Source organism: Mixophyes fleayi, chromosome 4 (genome assembly GCF_038048845.1).
Source record: "Mixophyes fleayi isolate aMixFle1 chromosome 4, aMixFle1.hap1, whole genome shotgun sequence".
Classification (NCBI taxonomy): domain Eukaryota; kingdom Metazoa; phylum Chordata; class Amphibia; order Anura; family Limnodynastidae; genus Mixophyes; species Mixophyes fleayi.
The window spans coordinates 82,034,881-82,055,756 of NC_134405.1; the positions used below are offsets into that span (position 1 = coordinate 82,034,881).

A 20,876-nucleotide genomic window follows, 5' to 3' on the forward strand; every position below is an offset into this window, starting at 1 on the left:
GGTATAGAGGATAGAGTGAGAGCCAGGGGGGCTTGTTGTATTTTTGCTTTCACCCTGGGAAGAACTCCAGCGTTGAAGTCTAGGCTTCTACTGGACTGACCAGAGGAGAGATTGTGAGGCTCCGTGGGCGGAATTCAGCAAGTCAGGATATCCAAGTGACTATAACTCCTTAAGCTAGTGGGATAAGGGACAGATAATCTGGTAAACCTGTATGGCATTTATTTATGGTTTGCATATAGAATTCTAGTTATTGTTTTTATTACAATAAATGTACTGTTGTGCCTTTTTAACTGCATTTGTTTGAGTGACTTTAAAATCACTAGAAGGTACTGGGTAGACTTCCCTGATACAGTATGGCACCCTTTGGTGGCCTGTCAGCGTCATGTGGATACAATTGGGCCAGATAAACCCGGTATCTTTACACACCAGACCTGACTTGTGGAATGATTATTGGTGCCAGACGTGGTGGTTTTAGTATCTCAGAATCTGTGATCTACTGGGATTTTCATGCGCAACAGTCTCTAGAGTTTGAAGAGAATAGTGTGCAAAACATAAAACATGCAGTGAGCGGCTGTTCTGTGGGCGAAAATGCCTAGTTAAAGAGAGCGTTGAGAGGAGAATGGCCAGACTGGTTCAAGCTGACAGGAAGATGACACAGTAAGTATAATAACCATGAAATAATAACCATATATTACAACAGTGGTATTTAGAAGAGTATCTCTGAATGCACAGCAAGTCAAACTTCAAAGTGGATGGGCTATAGAAACAGACCACTCCGGAGTTCACTACTGTCAGCTAAGAACAGGAAACTGAATACATGGATCCATCCTGCCTTGTATCAATGGTGAAGACTGGCGATGGTGGAGTAATAGTATGAGGAATGTTTTCTTGGAACACATTAGTCCCCCAACTGATACCAAGATGAGCACCGCTTGATGGTGAATCCATGGCACAAACAATCCAGGCTCTTCTGCGGACAAATGGTGTCCTACTCAGTACTAGAAATGTGTACCTAATAAAGAGACCACTGATTGTGTATAATATATATATATATATATATATATATATATATATATATATATATATATATATATATATATATATATATTATATATACACACACACACACATACACACACACAGATATACACACAGCAGTTAACGTTTCCTTCAAATGGCCACTATGCCTGACTATCAGCTCATTACCTAGCAATTGAGTGTCCTTGGAAATTGTTTTAAAATTTTGGCATTTGTGCTGTGCTTTACTTCAAGATAAAACATCACTTCTATAAAAAATTATGACAATGGGAGCTTAAATACAAACATTAAGGACTTGGAAACACACTCAGAAGCAACAGGTTCATTTTTTTAATACACACATCTTCACTAAGGAACATTATTATAGTATTTTTCATGCCTTTTTTATTCTTTGTTATGTAAAAGTACTGGGTTTTACCTACTAAAAAGTACTAGTATAGTAGTATGCAGTTTGTTAGCTTCTGTATTTTGTCATGGGCTGATAGAGATGCTCTATAGTCTATACCACTGTTGTTAGCTCCCTTCAAACATTGGTTTCCTCACTTTCTCGGATCTGGTTTCCTCTGTGTCCTGTGGCTGCCTGCCACTCCCGGGCTGCTAGTTGAGCTGCTGTATAAAAAGACCCCTGAACAGCTCAAGACTGAGAACACAGCTCTACAGGACAACTGGAAACACATACTTCTTTGGTAAGACTGTCTTGGACAACAATAGCTTGCTGACATGTCATATATATTACAAACATATTAATGGCTAAGGATAGCTAATAATTAAACAACTCATTAAGCTTGGGTTTCAGTTTAGTAACACATACATTTTACTTGTAAACATTTACTTCAAAGTTAAAGAGGACAATTAAACAGTATTCTAAACAAATGCATTCTATATTATGCAATTTTTAAATATTCTATTGTAATTACATTACATAAAAACCATCATTTTATATTTCTGAGTACCAAATGTCTATTCAAATTGCAATGCATTCTAGCACATAAATATTAGGACTATACTAAAATATATACAGGTACGTGCACATATACATACATACATACATACATACATACATACATTTGGGTATATTTTAAATGTGCATATATACAAACATTTCTTCACAAATATCTCAGTGGGTGTAATTTTGTACGGTTTGTTTATTTTTTTTAAAAGCTATTAATTGAGATCTAAATGATTTGTGTGATATGAACTGGGAAAACCTGGTGGAAACTTGTGGTCTGGATTTTGTATTTGCTCTGGATGCATTACTGATGTATATTTCTGTTTTCTGTGTATGATATATCAATCGTAGTTGTGTCCCAGATGCGCGCTCTTCACGCTAAATGCTGGGTGCCCAGGCTTGGTATTCACTCTGTTGATTTTGTTGATATTCTGAGTATACGTTCTCTTTTACTTAAATATGTTTCACAACTTTTAAAAAATAAAGCTAAACCTGTTTATAAAATATGTTGACATAATATTGTAGATATCAAGAGCCTGGTGGTCAAATAAAGGACCAATTAGACCTTTTAAAAAGTCAAGAAATAACTGCACCCATTAAAAATGTACTCATAAGTAGGCATATCTTCCATGGACAGAGAAATGTATGTTGATATGTAGAGCATAGAATGGTACAGTTTTGTCACTGTATTATATTGGTAACTAAAGTTGTCCATTTAAACAAGATGTTGTCCATTTAAGACTTTTATACCATTCAGATTACAGAACATGATCTAGGTATTCTGCACAAAAAAGCTAGGTTTCTTACAAGTAAAATAAAATGTTCTGTCAGTGGCTCTTCCTGCTTATACAGCAGTGTAGACAATGGTGTGCCAAGTGTTTGTGTGATCTAGCTATGTCAGTAGTATCTTAGAGATAAATGATTGGTAAAGGCAAATAAAACATATTGATATTTTTTATATGTTTATTAATGGTTATCCATCAATTATTGTAAATTATAAGTGCACAAGACATACCTATGGCTTCTCCAAAACACAAACTATATAGGAGTTTGTTTTCCTTCTATTGATAAATTTTATATTCATACACTACTAGTGATTTTATGTAACAGTATTATGCTAATATATGCATTGCAGCACAGAATCATTATCTCCCACAGCTCATTGACCTTTCCAAATTGTATGTGATGCTTTCTTTCCGAAATGCAATATATATTTTTCTGTTTCCTGAGAGGTGTATAAACAGGAGCCACACAAGGAATTTGTGGATGATCTTAATTGTGTCAGATCATTCACTATGTAACATTGACCAAAAACTGAGACAACTAATTTTCAGCTGAAAAACATTTACAATCACCACTGTGCAACATCTTGGCAACAGGACATTGACATGAGCATTTCTGTTCAATGTAATCTCTATGGCATTAACAATCAGTATATAAATAAATATTGTTTTTTATCACCATGAAAATTCAGCTGCGCCCTCAGTGTTACAGTTTATCGTTTGTTTGCATTTTTTAAAATCTCAATATGTAACTATTACTAGAAGTATAGAGTACCAGCACAGTGATATTAATGGTTCAACTGGTCATTTAAAATAAAATTAGGTATATTCATGTAGACAGCTGTACAGGTAACCATGCTGTAACCCATAATCAGATCATATTATATTCATTTCATTAGTTTAGACAATGAATGCAAATGTCTGATTGGTTGCTATCAGTTACTCGTTTATCTGTGCACCTATTTCCATAATTGCCTCACATTAGTGTCTTGACATCCAACTTTAATGAGATACAATGAGAGAAAACATCCTCTCATCCAAGCAGCTGTGTTGTGTGCTGATCTCCAGATGTAGAACATGGTTTTTAGTGGGGTTGGGTACGGATTTGCGCTGCTAACAATTCTGACCTACAAATAAAAATCGAATGTAGTAAAAACAGAATCCGATGGCCCCTGCATGCTGACCGCAACTGATTCCAAATGAAGAGGTGGCCGGCACTGCACTGTCACGTCATCGCGACTTCAAATAATGTTAATTTAAAGCGGCAATGTCGGGACCCCGCAGGTTAAGTGTTTGAAAAATTAACCCGACATTGCCGCTTTAAATTAACATTATTCCAAGTCGCGATGACGTCACAGTGTAGTGCAGGCCACCTCTTCATTCGGAATCAGTTGCGGTCAGTATGCAGTGGCCATCGGACATGTGCAGCGTCGCGTTTCAGGTAAGTCTATGTATATTTAATTCGGTTTTTACTACATTCGATTTTTATTTGTAGGTCTCCATCCCGTCGGAATTGTGGTAATCGTTTTAGTGGAAGATAATAAGTATGCAATCACATATCACAGCTAGACATTTGGTCCCACATGGTTTAGGAACAGAAAACCAGGACACAGGAGGAATGATCAGTCCATATAAAACATCCCTTGCTTCCTTTTCGGTTCTAAATGGAGTAAAACAGTTACAGTATAGTAATACACCGACCAGCTACAACATTAAAACCACCTGACTAATATTGTGTAGGATCCCCTTGGGCCACCAAAACAGTTCTGACCCGTCAAGGCATGGACTCAAGACCTGTAAATGTGTCCTGTGGTATTTGGCATCAAGATGTTAGCAGCAGATCCTTTAAATCCTGTAAGTTGCGAGATGGGGCCTCCAAGGCTCTGCTCAATCAGATTGAGATCTGGGGAATTTGGAGGCCAAGTCAACACCTTGAACTCCTTGTCATGTTCCTCAAACCATTCCTGAACAATTTCTGCAGAGCTGCAGGGCGTATTATTCTGCTGAAAGAGGCCACTGCCATCTGGGAATAATATTGCCATGAAGGGGTGTACTTGGTCTGCAACAATGTTTAAGTAAGTGTTACGTGTCAAAATAAGATCCATATAAATGCCATGGTTTCCTAGCAGAACATTGCCCAGTGCATCACACTGGCTCCACAGGCTTGCCTTCTACCCATAGTGCATCCTGGTGCCATCTCTTCCCCAGGTAAACAGCGCACATGCACCTGGCCATCCACATGATGTAAAAGAAAATGTGATTCATCAGACCAGGCCACCTTCTTCCATTGCTCACATGCCCATTGCAGGCTTTCAGTGGTGGACAGAGGTCAATATGGGTACTCTGACTGATCTGTGGCTATGCATCCTTATATGCAGCAAGGTACTAACCACTGCATCCTGGGAACACCCCATAAGACCAGCGGTTTTGGAGGTGCCCTGACCCAGTTGTCTAGCCATCACAATTTGGTCCTTGTCATAGTCGCTCAGATCCTTTCGCTTGACCATTTCTCCTGCTTCCAACACATCAATTTCAAGAAATAACTGTTCACTTGCTGCCTAATATATCCCACCCCTTGAGAGTTGTCATGTTAATAAGATAATTATTGCCATTCAGTTCACTTGTCAGTGGTTTTAAGGTTGTAGCTGATCGGTGTATAATCGCAGTAATCATGCTAAGCTATGTGCATATGGTATTTTTATTCTGATAACCAATTACATTTTTACAAAATAGAGATTTCCCGGGAAAACTTAGACACAACAAAGTTTCATATATTACATCAGGTGCATGAATGCAATAAATGTATTTATAAGAATAGTGCCATGTGTAAAATTTAATCCCCAGGTTTCTTAAAACATTTGCTTGTGAGCAAATGCTTGTTGGAAATATTTATTGCCACTTCTAGTTCGGTGGTCGTTTATATACCAACCAATGATATGTTATGTATTTATTAAGCACAAGCCTCACAATAAAACTTTGAAATTAAACAGCATAATTACAACGTCAAAGTGATCCAAATGCCATTCAAAATCTATCTATTGTATATTGTTATGCAAAACCATGCCACAATATATAACGCCATGTCACAATTTGCAGCCCAATGCTACAATATACAGCTCCAGGTCCCAGTATCCAGCCCCATGCAACAATATCCAGCTCTATGCTACAACATACAGCTCCAGGTCACAGTATCCAGCCCCATGAATCAATATCTAGCTATATGCTACAATATAACAGGTCACAATATACAGCTCCAGGTAGGGTCCTCTGCGCCCTAGGCACAATTTCAAAATCCGCTCCTCCCCCCGCGTCTTTCCTTACTTGGCTCCATAAAGCTGCTCCTCTCTACCGGGTCCCCTCCACTCACTGACTGTCGGGCGTGACATCATCATCACGGCCCGACAGTCAGTGAGTGGAGAGGAGGAGACGGAGCGCCCCATCAGCTGTTGGAGGGGAGGGCGGCAGTGGTGATCCATAGCCCCTCCCCGTGGATCTATCTGAAGCTATGCGGCAGCCGTGGAAGGTATGCTCAGCGGTCGCCGCACAGCTTTAAAGTACAATAGTAAATGCATTTTAATTCTATGGCGCCCACCAGAGCCCGGCTGCCTAACCTTGCCTAATGGGAGCGCCCGGCCTGCCTCCAGATCACAGTATCCAGCCCATACAACAATATCCAGCTCCATGTAACAGTATCCATTCCATTGCTGCCATATGTACTCACTCCTTGCACTGCACCTCATTGCATCTTCTGCTCTCTTGCTCCCACTGTTGTCATTAAACAAAGATAGGTCATTGGAGAGCTGTCTAATGACACTGCTAACAGAGGTCGTTTCTTGTCAGTAGTGTGACTTTACATGTAATACCCATGGCCAGTCTCTATTTATGTCTGCTGTCAGGCTATGATCTTTAGCAGTTACACCCCTTTGGCCTTGACCTTCAAGACTTGCTCTGGGACCCATCTTGGGTTTAAAAGTCCTTCAAAGTACAAGGAAAAAGGGGTCACTACGAAAATTAAAATGTAGTGTTGTTGGGTGTTGTATCAAATGCTTTTTCTACAATGTACTGTTGTTATTCTCTCTGGTCCTTTGTTTCATATTGGCTGAGAACCCAGTCCAGCCTACTGAAATTTCAGAGTCACAAGTTGTTTGTTACTGTGTACTAGAAGGAACTTCAGGTGAGGCAGCACAGGGAACTATGGAGCAGAGATGTCCAATATTAATAGTACAAGTGGCGGGATTAGTACTAGAACCAGTGAACAAGCTAAAGGTTATTTTTTAGATCTCTATTGATAATGCTTTTCTTGTTGTCTGTTTAGGAATTGTATGCAATCATTTAGTTGTCTTTAAAGCGGTTACCAGGGGGCTGGCATAACTATAGACATCATTTATTAAATTACATCTATTTATTTACGGTATAATTAATTTTTTTCCTCTACTATGTATTTATTCCCTTTATTCAGATATACACAGTAGTTCTCCTAAAACCTTAAAGAGAGACAGTAATTTGTTAATCTATTAAGCATCATCAAGGGTCAAAAACTCAACTTGCTCCCATAGGAAGGTGTGTCTGGATGGTCTGCCCAGAGCCATTTAAGGTGCATGGCCCCCTTTGGCTCCCCGGAGATGCCTCCACAACTGTGAACCACACCTAGGTGTGCCAAGAGGCAGAAAAGTTCTGAAGAGACTCATGGACACGTCAAAAAATGTAAACGTCACATTAAAGTCCAACCGCCTATCATTTTAGTACCACACTTTTCAATAAAATAAACCTTTCTGTTTTTGACCCAAAATACTGCTTAGTTTAGCCTAGTGTACACTAATCACAAGAATGAGGGGACATCGGCACTGTTTTTATTACATGTTGCATGTTGCGTGTTTATTTATTTTTATTACATTGCTCGGAGTGCACCTGGAAACCTGCTTCTCTGCCAGTGTAAAATGTAGTTGCAAATCTGTACTAATTATAGGACAAGATTACGAGTCCCTTCGTAGAGTGGAAATGACCATGCAGTTTCCACCGCTTTATCTCATTGCAATAATATTAAAATTAAAGCTAATTTCAAAAGGAGATGCATCAGTGTGTGCGCCTACTCCACAGTTCATGAGGAACACTTTTAATCTGCCTAATAACTTACCCCCTCTGTCTGTACAAACTTCTGCCTCTGCACAACCATGGCTACCTACCTCTGCAGACCTATGTGCTTGGAGGAGATCTAGTACTTGCACAAATCGAGGTGCACAGCAGGTCCAATGCTGCTTTTGCGCTGCAAAGTGGCCATTTTGCACATCAAAAATGACCTCTATAGTGTTCAGAAGCAATTTGCAATGTATTTTATAATGTAACAGATGGCTATGGATAATTTATAATATACACACTTAGGGCAGAATTCAAGGGCTGTAAGTGATCTTTCCAATTCATACTCAGTATTGCATGTGTGGCCTTGAAAGGAATATAAGTGAACACGAGGTGACAGTTCACTGTACAGTCCAAGGAAGTTACAGACAGGTAGTATTATACAGTATAGCCCCATCTATGTCACTGGTAAACAGTATCCCCCATCTGTGACACTAGTGTGTAGTAATATCCCACCCATTCCACTAGAATACAGTACAGCAACGTGCGTTCCACTAATATACATCATTGTCCTATCTATATTATAAGTCTAGACAACCAGGGGCGCACGTAGGATTTTTAATTCCCCCCCCCCAAAAAAAAAAGAAAAGAAAAAGCTGCTGCGCATGCGCAGTTCCATTTAGGCAGCTCTGTACTATCCAGCACCCGCGGCACAGCGGACGCTTCTTTGACAGCGCCGCGGCTGCTGGATAGTACAGGGGCACTTCTTTAGCGGAGGGGAGGGGTTTCTGGAGACCCAGAAACCCCCCCTGCGTGTGTCACTGACAACGGTATACATTCTGCTTACTTGCCACTATTTTACAGTAGTACCCCATTTATAACATCAGTATATTGTGTTTATGCTACCTGTATACAGGATGCTCCGTTTATGCTACAAGCATACCTCATATCCCCATTTATGCCGCCAGTATACACTATACCCTAATCTATGCAACTCTATAGGCTCATATATGCTATCAATATCCAGTATAGCCCCATCTATGCCATCATGTCCATTAAAGTATCTCCTCTCTGGTACTACTAAGAGCATTTTTTTTAGTAGCCAGACACACACTTTTGGTAGCCAGCAGAGGGGGATATCACTTAAGATCTGTGCATCAAGTTCAAGAGAGTGATCATTTGGAAGGATCAAGGGACAGGGAAGTGACAGGTAGAACATATGAAATAGTAATCTTAACTCATATATATCATAGTTATGGGATAGTGTCTGTGTTTCTTAAATTAATACTAGTGGTTTATTTTTGTCTTATTTTAGTTTTGTATATTCTCAAGCCACAGATATTATATATTCTATGGCTGCAGATAGGATTTACTAATTTACCTGTATGAGTATGGGAAGATAAGATGGATACTGCCAATGCCCCTGTCATTAAGCCAGCTTCCAAGAGGAAACGTGACATCTCCTCATTACATGTTGGCAGGCGTTGCTGGAAGCTGTATTTATATAACAACAATGCCAAGGATAATAATGGCACGTGGGGTAGCCGGACAGCGGAGTAGAGATATCCTGCTGGAGCAGATATCTGTATTCAGATAGGATTACATGCACATTGTCATTGAAAGAAACGCAGGCGACTGATCTTGGACTTATGCCTTAGGGATACAGGAATAGAAAAGTGCCAACATGAGCAGAAATAAGCATTCTGGACATCTAGACGTTACTCTTAAATCACTTTTCCTACCAGCTGAATGAATCCAGAGCTATACAAATTATCAGGGATATAAAAAGCTTTACAGTCCATTGAAACGTATAGCAGCGAGACAGGGAATTGCCCTGGCTTGTTGCTTCAGATCAGAATGACACAAGAGGCATTTCCTTACTGCTGATGTATAATACAGCCGGTGTTCTCATGACATCTTTAGACAATTGTAGAGCTTATGGCAATGATGTCACACACCTTCGTGCAGTCAGCTGCTTAGGGTAGCCCATGATTACACACTAACAAGTAGCACATTTGCTTTTCATGTCTCCCATAACTACTTCTTTGGAGCTGAAAAGCAGCTCACAGGATTCCTATTTCAACGCTAAGAAAGCAGAAAGTTGGTTGACATACTGCATAAATAAAAAGCTTCTTGTTCCAGAATTTATTGGATTTACAGGATTTTTTAAATCAGGATTACTACATTTGTTGATAATATTGAATTAAACCTTTTCTACTGGGAAAAGTAAATTTAAGAAGCTACATGTGGTTCTTGTGGAGTTCAATTAAATCAGACATAAGCAGGCATTATTCTTAAAACATACAGTAGTATAATACTGTAAAAAAATACCTGGAATAGATACTGAAATCTTACTTGTTTAGCAGAAATTCTAGGTATATGAAGCTTTCCTTATGTCATCACTTGTTGAGCCATATCCCATGCTACAGTGACTAAGGGTCATTTGTGAAACAGTAAGTTCTTTCCTGTGTGCACAAGTGCACCTATTTGTGCGCCTGACACATTTTAGGGTGCACTTCCACTTCACGGTCTTTGGAGCTACTAGTTTCGATCTGCGGCTAACTTTGTGGGTTTGTAAATCCACCTGAAACTGCGTCATTGCGGATAGCATAAAAACATCACTTCAAAGTCCAACACAACCCTCTACCAATTTGGGACCAGTCCCTTTGTTGATTTAAATGTTTCCATTTTTCTCTTAAAATACTGCTCAGTTTAGCTTTATTTTAAGGACAAGGACGCAAGAATACCAATACTGCTTTTATTACGTGTCGCTTTTGTGTGTATGAAGATTTTTACAATATAAATTGACAAGTGCCTAGAAAAGTTCGTTCTCTTAAAAATGTGCAACTGGAAAATGCAAAATAAATTCTATTTAAATTATAGGACAAGAACAAAAAGGCTATGTGTCCTCTTGGGAAAAAGGAACTGCCCCTGTTAGCAGTGGAGGAACTACCGCTGTTGTAGGAGGTGAGGGGTGATGGCGGTGAGGGCCATTTCTACCATTAGGAAAACCTAGGTAGTCAACTAGGGCGCCAATGGTTAGGAGGCACCTGAAACACTGAAAGACTGACATAATGTCATTCATCCAGTGTTTGTAATGCCCCTGTGACACCCCCACTTGGACCGCTGGTTGCTGACATGGAGAAGACGCAGCCAGCAGCTTCATACCTGTGAAGCAGTTGACTGCTGCTCCTCAATGTCGGTGATACATTGGGAGTGTGGTGCTGGGCTATCATGTCACAGCGTAACACTCCTGGTCTGACGAGCAGAAGATAAGCTAAGGTAAGAAGCAGCAGGGGGTGGGAGAGCTATTCCCAAGGTGGGTGGGAGGCTACATTTCTGAGGTGAAGGGACACAACCTGTGGGAGGGGGGGGTTATGCCATCCAGCACCCCCACAGAACTCCAGCTGGTGATGCTCTTCTAAGCATGAGCGGGGTCAATGAGCAATACCCATTTTGGACTTTTATTACCTGCTATTGTTGGGCCCCATGGCAAAATTTGGTTGCAGAGTAGAGTTATGCCCCAGATTGTGCAAAAGTAGGCATATGCCTCATCAGTACTCAGCAAGGAACATTGCCTATCATTGGGCAGTGCAAACGCTTGCACTGCCATCTTGGCCTGTATATCCATACACTTCTCCAAAACACTTGGTGAAGTCGTTCAAAAGTAGATGCGTGATATCTCACAGAAAACATCTGTGCTGTGGTCTTACACTTTTGTGGTTTGTACATGACCCTTACTGAGCGATTCCTAGAATTTTCTTATATCACATACATTTACACCTTATATAGTCTTGTTTAGTAGTGGCAGGGCCGGATTAAGGGAATAGAGGCCCCTGGGTTAAGGGGTCCTCCATTCCCCCGTGAGGCTCCCCCTGTGATCCCCCCTCTCCCCCCAAGCGCTTACCTCCTTCTCCTGTCACTGTAGTCCTTCCGCGGCGCGCTGCAAGCTCCTTACTGAGGAGATCTTGTGAGAGTGAGACTCATAGTCCCACTATCACGAGATCTCAGCAAGTAGATTACTGAACGCCGCGGAAGGACTACAGTGACAGGCTCAGCAGCATTGATCGGGCCGGGCGCCCCCGCACCCATCAATAATGCTGCTGAGCACTTTCAAGGGCCCCTTGGATGCCCGAGGCCCCTGGGCTGTAGCCCAGTTAGACCTCGGGTTAATCCGGCTCTGAGTAATGGATGTACTAATTCTAATAAAACTCTCATCTATTTTAATGCAGGTATAATAATCTGAAATTCAAACCTCACATAAATAGGCTTATCAGTGTCAGTATGACAGTTTATGTAAGGTTCAGCATATTGCCGATGATCTTGCTGTGCAGTCAGATCAGATAAGACATTGTTGCCAGCAATTTAAATATGTATAAGTTTAAAGGGTTTGATTACAGTGTATTGTTTTGCATTTGAAATATTCAATTCCAATAGATATAAACTTATAAAGCACAGAGAATGAGAATAAATGGTAAGAATTACATATAACATGTAAAAAGAGAGGAATTTGATTGCGTAATGTTAAAAAAAATAAACACATTTCTAGCTACAAAAATTTCCAGAGACAGCGCTTTAAAACCTGGTACTGTCCCTGTAAAAAGGAGAGTTTGCAATTATGTATGAGATTACGTGGCAAATCTCAAGTGTAATCATAGCCTAAGACTAGCAAGTCCAAAAATACTAAATAATAATAAATGTTACTTGGAAAATAAAATATTGAAAGAGTGTGTGAGCGGGGCTGCTGTGTTTTCACGTTTTTCTGGATTAGTATCTGGTTTTGCAGTCTAAAAGTGTATAAATATATATATATATATATATATATATATATATATATATATATATATATATATATATTTGTGGGTGCAACTGAAGGATGGCGCACTGGTGATGTTTAGCGGACTTAAGCTAAACAAGGTGGGAACAATTAGATGAGCATGAGGATCGAATACAGGTCTCTGGGTTGGTATCCAACAATCTGTGTAATAAATCCAGTTCTTAAATCCAAATGCTAGACAGGATGGATAACCATAACAGACTCTAGTGTATAGAGAATAAACTCAAATGTCACAATATGCATATGCAATTAATGCTCAAACGGGGCTGGCTGAACCAGTACAACACAGCCCACAAATTTTCCAATTATATAGCAGCTGAGGGATGGAGATAGGTATGCAGAGTAATACAGTTCACCAAATAACAGTATAATAGGTGGAAGCGTACCAAAAGGTAATATAAAACCAGCTTATCTGTATTGGGGTCTCCAAGAGGGAATCTCAGCTCCGTCTCATGTGTCAGGAACCGGTAAACCAGCGAGTGCAGTGCGCAGTACTTCTTGGTCTCGGGCAGCCGTCCCCATACAAACACCGCAATCTCCAGGGTGAGATTTAATATCCTCTCACTTCTGTCCTTTTCCATCCTCAGGGAATCACTGATTTACACAGAACAGGTTTCACCTTCAGGTGACTTCTAGTAAAATATTCTCTGGTTCCTCACAGCTCAGTGGTCTCCACTTCATACAAAGAAGAAACCTCCAAATACCGAGAGACTAATATATTATTATAGGGAGATGTATTATATATATTTGTATCCAGGCCTCCGATAAATCTGTATTAGGGTGTATGCACTGCATAAAGCTCACATTTAGATCCTCATTTAGAGTTGAGCGTATGTCAACTTATGTGGTATAAATATACGCACTGCCGTACTGCACGTGTTCCAAAATACGACAGGCTCTTTGCATTTTGCATCTCCTTAAGCATGGAGTGGCGGCACTATCCAGCCACTTGTGATTGGCAGCGTATTAACCTATTCAGCTGATAGTTCTTCATTAGGTGTCGCAGGTTCAAGTCCCGGTCATCTATTCATATTACTTATTTGTCATTTCCATTTGAACTACCGCAGAAAAGACCAATCCCATTGTATTTATAAGGCGGTAAATGAAGACTGTGGAGGTGTTTCTCTTTCATTATAATTTATATGGAAAATGCAACTTTCACAGTTATTAAATAGCACTGTCAAGAACCTATTCTCTGTTGTGCATATGACACTTCATTATATTATATTGTGGAGTCTATATATCAGTAGGAGAAAAAACGAAGATCCCTTAAAAAAGGGTGTTTTCATGGAACTGGGGATCTTTCCTATTTATCAATACCCCCTGGCTGGTGAAGACTATAGCTGGTTATTGCCGGAGGTAGCATTCACCAGGGGCCTTATCACCCAGCATTTTTGCTGTGAATTACACTGAGCTATTGGAGGCAAGGAATAACATTAATTAACAGTTGGGGACTGTAATTAACGAACTAGGTATTCAATTATTCGAAACCTGGCACTATAAGCCCTACCTCCACATCCAGTACTATTAAATATCTTAATATTAATCCCAAGTGCACAGTGTAATATAATTCTCAGATCTCTCTGTAACAATTTCCCACCTATGATAGTTCATATGTGTCTGGTTTTAAATGATTTACCTGGCAGCTCTAAGAACATTTGGGGGTATATTTACTAAGTGGCGGTTCCAATGAACCATTTTTTTTTTATTTATTTTTTTAACGGCAGTTTAATTATTAAACCTAATGGGCTTTGTCTTTGGTAAAATTGTCCTTTTTAAAAAATGATGGCAAAGCATTGAAAATAGAGGGCTCGTCAGAACTGCCGATTAGTAAACATACCCCTTGACCTTTGCACGCAGATCCTTCGCTGCGGAAGTTGATTCTTAATATTGCTATTTGTTGTTATCTTGTACCTGTGAAGTGGCACATATTCATAAAGTGATCATATGAATTCAATTTAAGGCTTCTGGCATTCATGTATAAATTATTACAAAACTCCTGACATTGAACAAAGTTAGACACAAAGATCCATGTTTGTCATGTAGTTGGCAGCAATTCATGTCAAAAGTAAGGTCTCCCTAACAAAATACTATTAATGCAACAAGTAGAACAAGAGGAGTTCCATTTAACAGCTGTTTTCCAAAAGATGCCACATGTTTGCTGCACAATCTAATTGACTCTGCAGATGAGCGGACCTCATATTGATTTCCGGGGATTAATGTGCTGATTTGTGGAATAGGAGCCAGCAGTTAATGGCTTTTTAAAACCTAAGGAATTTCAGCTTCTGGACAAATTCTGGCCTGGGTGCTTCTTCCACTGGATATTGGGCTGGGCGTAGGCAGCAATTGGCTTTATGGCCTTTCCAAGTTATGAGAGACATGGATGTAAACAGAGTAAAATATCACAGAGAGAGAGAGAGAGAGCTAGACTGTTATTGAGGAATAATGACACCTTAAGACTGATGTAATGTCTCAAAGGACACTCAGGAGTTTGGTTTCCACCAGGTAACCCTTCATAAATTAATATCTACAGTGTCAATGACATCGCTACATTTTGGAGCTGCTTCTATATAAATTCTATCCTGTTGATGAGCGCCTAAGTCATGTGTGTGCATTAGCTTTCTGCTGCAATAAAGCACGGGCTGTATGGGGAATTTGATTTGCAGTGTGGAGGTGGAAATGTGTATACTGTGCTTCTTCTTATACAGCTCCCGTTCTGAGAATTCAGAAAGGAAAGTCTGACTAAGAAACAGCTACCTTAAACCATCTGTCAAATACATTGATCCATCGGGGACCTGGACAGTCTATTATTTCATGATCTGCACTAAAACCCGAGTAACACTGAGAAAAACCTGTCTCTGCAGAATGAATAAGAAATCTGTAGGACAAGAAAGTCAGCACTGTAGTCACAGAAGAGAGGATATCATCTCCTAAACAGGAGCATAAAATATAGTGCTAATATAGTGAGATTGAATATTTATTTATAACTTTGTGTAAATTATTAATGTTTTATGTAATAGATATCTATTAAGCCAACTGGAAGTGCCTCATATGTGTTATGGCATCCTAAATGTCATGTCAGCTTGCAAACTCAGGATTAGGGTAGTGTAGATAGCTTAGCAGTGCCCGCAGTGGATGCCAGCTGTTTTTGAATGTTTTTTGAGGGGTTTACTTAACTTTTGGTGGACAGATTACTCTTATGTCACAGGAATTTACATGAAACCAGATGGTATCTCTTCATCTCCAGACTATCAGTGGACTCTCCTAGGATCTGACACTTCTTGTATCCGAGCAATCCCGTGCAACATCAAAAGTCCTTTGTCTTATGTCACCAAGCAAAGGCATAACATCTCTATCTAAAAGGTTCTCCAAAAATAAACTAAAAAAACTAAAGTAGCCTCTCCTAATGCGGGATTTTCATTGTGGGCTAAAACACAGCCTGGTGGTACAGTGAGGCTCAACCATTTATGTCAAGCGCCATTGCTTGAGAAGCATGGACACTTCAGGCTGCACAGCAAAGTCTTAGAGAGAAACAAAAATAATTAATGGGCAGTACATAGCAATTTAGTTGTATTAACCACTGTCCCCTACATGCCATAATCCAGGGAAAAGTTTGTTGAGTCTTTTCACATCCGATGGTTGCAGTTTAACTAATAAATGCAGGACATAGTATGCCTGTACTTAGCATTTAGTATACATTATTTATTAGGTATGCCTTGATATTTGAGACAGTATGTATGAAGCTATTGCAAATGTCAAAACTTCTGAGCTGATACCCTGACCTTTGCAATTCAAGCCTCCGATATTGTTCATCTACAACGCCTACAATATTTACCATCTCTCTAATTGGGTTATGGGCATTGAACTTCAAAAATCCAAGTACTGTATGTTAAAGACCAGAACTTTTGATTCCTAAACTGTACCTTCTCTGTTAAGAAATATATTTTATATCTCACCTAGTCATTCAAGTCAGTGTTATATTCTTTTTCAATCTATTAATTTATAATTTATTATGGATCTCTCAGCTACAGTGTGTTTAGCAGATTATCAGGCCAATCAGACGATAAATGACTGATTGGCCCGATATCACATTAGCGTGTACTCTGGAACGATGAAAGACTCATCGTTCCAAAGCACATGAATTCGTTGATCGAGATTTTCAAACTGAACTGAAAACCTCTTTCAACGATGGAACAAAGTCGTTCCAATTCTGCACTGTGTATCTGTTCAAGTTATCTTACAATGTTGAACAAATTTATTGGACATTGTTATTTGTTTATGACTATTTTATATCCGTTTTTTTCTTTTACTTTTTTCTGATAAGGTATTGAAAGGGTCTTGCTCATTCCCCTCTTCTTTGATCTTTAATTTCATCACAGTTATGCTCTATTTACGGCGCTGCTGCGGACCCTTTGTGGAGCCATATAAATAAAAGATATTAATAATAAAGTTAGGTGTGACTGTGCTAGGTGTGTATGCAGGCTGTACTCTTTAGCGCCACTTGAAATATATAAATTGTTTTATTTTCCCTTGATACTCAGCTATCCAAAAAGAGAATTTTATTGCAAGCATTTAAAGGGTAGTATAAAAAAAAAAAAAAACATTATTACCCGCATTACCAATATGTCAGGGGGTTCTTCACGGCTTTATATATTACTGTTACAGTATAACTGTTGCCATAACATTGTTATAAGAAAGTAGTGCAGTAATGTGGTATTAATAATGAACATGGCCACATCCAGTGTGGTGTTTCCGTGCAATACATGGTAAGAGGTTTTGTTGTAATGTCTTGGCAGGTGTTTTGGCATTCAGGTCATAAGACCAGTGCAGGAGAAGACACCCAGAGGAAAGATGAGGCCTGGCTTATTTCTTTCCCTATTGTTCCTAGAGGTAGCCTATGTGTCTGGACAAGGACAAGGTTAGTATTGATATTACAAGATGTACTCTTAATATGGCACCATGGAGGAAATGATCTGCACTAAATTCCAGATTTCCCTACAGTCACTGAGGAAATATTATCATGCACAATTGTGGTTTTTCCTTCATTTGCAGCTGTCTGCGATATATCACAACAATACAATTCTCTGACACCTGTGGACTGAATGTACATACATTTATGACAAGATAAATAGACAGACAGAACTGCTGTTTCCATCAGTTAGTTATAATCACCCATGGAAGGCCACAGCAGTAATAGATTAGTGTGCTATGCTTAGCTATAGCAAAATAAGTAGTAAATCATAAAAAGATTTAGGGCCTGATTTGGAGGTGAAAGTAAAGGAGCCCCATTTGAGTATGAGCAAAAATGTGTCTGCACACTTGCGTTTATACGACTGTTAAGATACACAGAACCTTAAGCCTAGAATATAGAAGTAGTATGGTAGCAAACATATTGTAAGTTCAGTTCCCTGTAGTTTCAAATAGGATCCTCTCAGTGGTGTACTTAACGTGCGTCTGCAAACACCTACTGTACTTACACATTAATGGTCCTAATCCGCTTTGCATGTGCAGTGTAACAATTTTGCACCAAGGTGCAACTGTACTTAGCGCAAATGAACTTAGATGCAACTCAGTCCATGTGTATGGTGAAAATGTATATACCTGACAATGTGAAAATGCTTATTGCAACAAAAAGAATATAGTATACAATATAAGGTACTGTGCATAATATGACAAAAAGCAAATACTATATACATCAGAACCAAATTTCAACCCTATACAGCTCACATGAACATTAACATGCTCAATCATATAATACCACTATATAATCTTAGAATGTACACCACATAGCCTCATAAAGTATACAATATAGCCTCTTACTACCCACCATATATGACAATGTATACGATCAAGGAAGGAACTACAGGGGTGTGGCTGAGTCCCCTGCTCCCCCTCTAAGGCTGCCACTCTGTTCTGGAAGGACAGTGGACAGTGCATGCTCAGAAGATGCTCCCAGTCTGCTCTTTTGATAAAAGAATGAGGGGTCTGGAAGACTATATGAATGTTACTATGGGATCCAGCAATGCACTGTTCTGTCCCTGTATACTATAATACTTTATAATGCCCACCATATAGCTGTGCAGTGCCAGCCATATAGCATCATAATGCCCTCAATATTGCCTCTTAATTTCCACCTCATATTGGCCATCTTGTAGCCTCATATGCAACCACAGCCCATGCTCAGTGTCCTCAGACCCTCCATTGCTACATGTGTTTCTGCCATGATTGCTCTGTTTCCCCCTTCCAAGCACTGCTGTTACCAAACGTGCAGTGCTGTCATTGGTAGTAACAGATGCTCCTCCTAGTGAACGCTGATAAGTTTGAGTTTACTAGAAAGAGGCTTAAACCACTGACAGCATTGTTCAATGGAATGGTGCCTGTCTCAGTGTGTGTTGTATATTGCTATAAAATATGGTGCAATATTTGCTTAATATGTCAATATAGAAATGTCTTCATTATTAATGGGCACTTTTATTTAATAACATACAATTGTATCTAATACTTGGCTGAATTACTCATTTGCATCATCACACCTAGTATGCATGGGTTGTGCAGGAGCATATGTAAAAGAACTGTAGTAAATGACCCCCAGAGTATGACTGAGAAGGATGTTGTTCACATTCTTGATTATTTAGAGTGCCGTTTACACTTCTTAAATTAGGTTTCTCACTAAAGAGCAGCTGCTTGTGTGTGATTCCTAACGCGGGCACCCATCTCTGGAATTCACCACTAAGGGAATTATTCTTAAAGTTCAGTTCCCACCAGGTCTAACTATAGATAACATGAGATCAGGTGGCCTGGGCTTTATTTTGGAAACGTGACATTTGTTTGCTGTCAAATAATAGATGTAGAATTTTACTCTTCAGACACATGATGTTTTGAGGGTTATCCTGAAATAACCAACTGATAGGAACAAGCAGAGCACTGTCTGCCCAACACTAGATCTTGCTGTCTATTTCTATAAGTAGTTTTTCACATCCCAGATCCAGTTTCCCAATTTATTGACAACTTTACTGACTGGCTCTTATTTTCTATCCTTTGACCAACCTACTCAATATACTAGGTGATTTCAGCATTCACATTGACAGCCCTATTCACACTCCAAATTTTGGTTTCTCCCAGTGAACATTACACCCACTGTGATGGACACTCCCTTGACTTTGTCTTCTCTCGTTGCTTCACCATCTCTAGTTTCTCCAACTTGGCCTTCCCAATCTCTGACCACAACATCCTTCTTTCACTTACCTTATGCTCCCACTGCACCAAAATACAAACATTCTTGACTTTATCTATTTTTCAACATCGCTAAAACTACTCCTTTCTCTTGTGACTACCTTGTCCTGCCCTCATCTGGCTGCTTCATTCTACAGCAATAAATTAACTTCAGCCTAAGAAAGTGCAGCTCCAGCCACCACATATAGTCTCTGGTGAGCCGAACCTCAACCATGACATACCAAACAGATCCACCACCTTCAAAATTTCTCCCACACTGCTGAGTGCAACTACGGGAAATATTGCTCCAATGCTGACTTCCTTCACTATAAAATCATTATTTCATCCTTTAATTTGCCATGCAAGTCTGCTTTACTTCTCTAATATCTGCCCAGTCATCTAACCTCCAACTCATCTCATCATCTCGCCCTACAACCTGCTCTTGACCTTATTCCTTCCCAACTTCTCCGATATCTCTCACAAAGCTTAAAGACCCTTTGTTGGCAGCCAATCAAAAGCATTTCCCATGCCTGAAGTGGTGGGCAGTGTTAGTGAGCAGATGAGTCATTTAATATCAGGCATTTTACTGTTTTTCCTCATTGTACTACAATGGATGAAGAATGAAGAAAAAAGAATAGAACATTATATTTTCCCTCAGACCATAATGGATCAAAAATGAAGAAAGAAGATTGTATGTTCTATAAGGAAGAAAAGAAAATGTTATTTCCCATTGGACTATGATGGACCAAGAATTAAGAAAGAAGATTTTATTTCCCATTGGACTATGATCCAGAATGAAATTTTTATTTTAGATTTTATGGTGGTAAACAAGGGTTTTATTCTATTCATGTTTATTTTAATATTGTGTACAGTATGTGTCCACGTATTTTTATTATTTTGGTATAGTGGACTGTGGTTTTAGGGAACCTGGTTCATTTCACTAGGATCACTGCGGTTGGCACTTTTGAAGTCCCACTCCCTGTTC

The 20,876-nt window shown here is 39.5% G+C and overlaps 1 protein-coding gene across 2 annotated transcripts in view; it reads left to right on the forward strand.

Moving 5' to 3' along the window:
• Nucleotides 1–1,669: 1,669 nt before the first annotated feature.
• The window catches only part of CILP (cartilage intermediate layer protein), a 32,634-nt gene continuing 13,427 nt past the window's right edge, over nucleotides 1,670–20,876 (forward strand). The window contains exons 1-2 of one of the 2 annotated variants that reach the window (XM_075207631.1): nucleotides 1,670–1,724; nucleotides 17,476–17,597. In XM_075207631.1, coding sequence (XP_075063732.1) covers nucleotides 17,531–17,597 — 67 coding nt within the window. In that variant the 5' untranslated portion in view covers nucleotides 1,670–1,724; nucleotides 17,476–17,530. Of the gene's footprint in view, nucleotides 1,725–15,467; nucleotides 15,632–17,475; nucleotides 17,598–20,876 lie in introns of those variants that run through there. The other variant, XM_075207633.1, reaches the window with a different exon arrangement.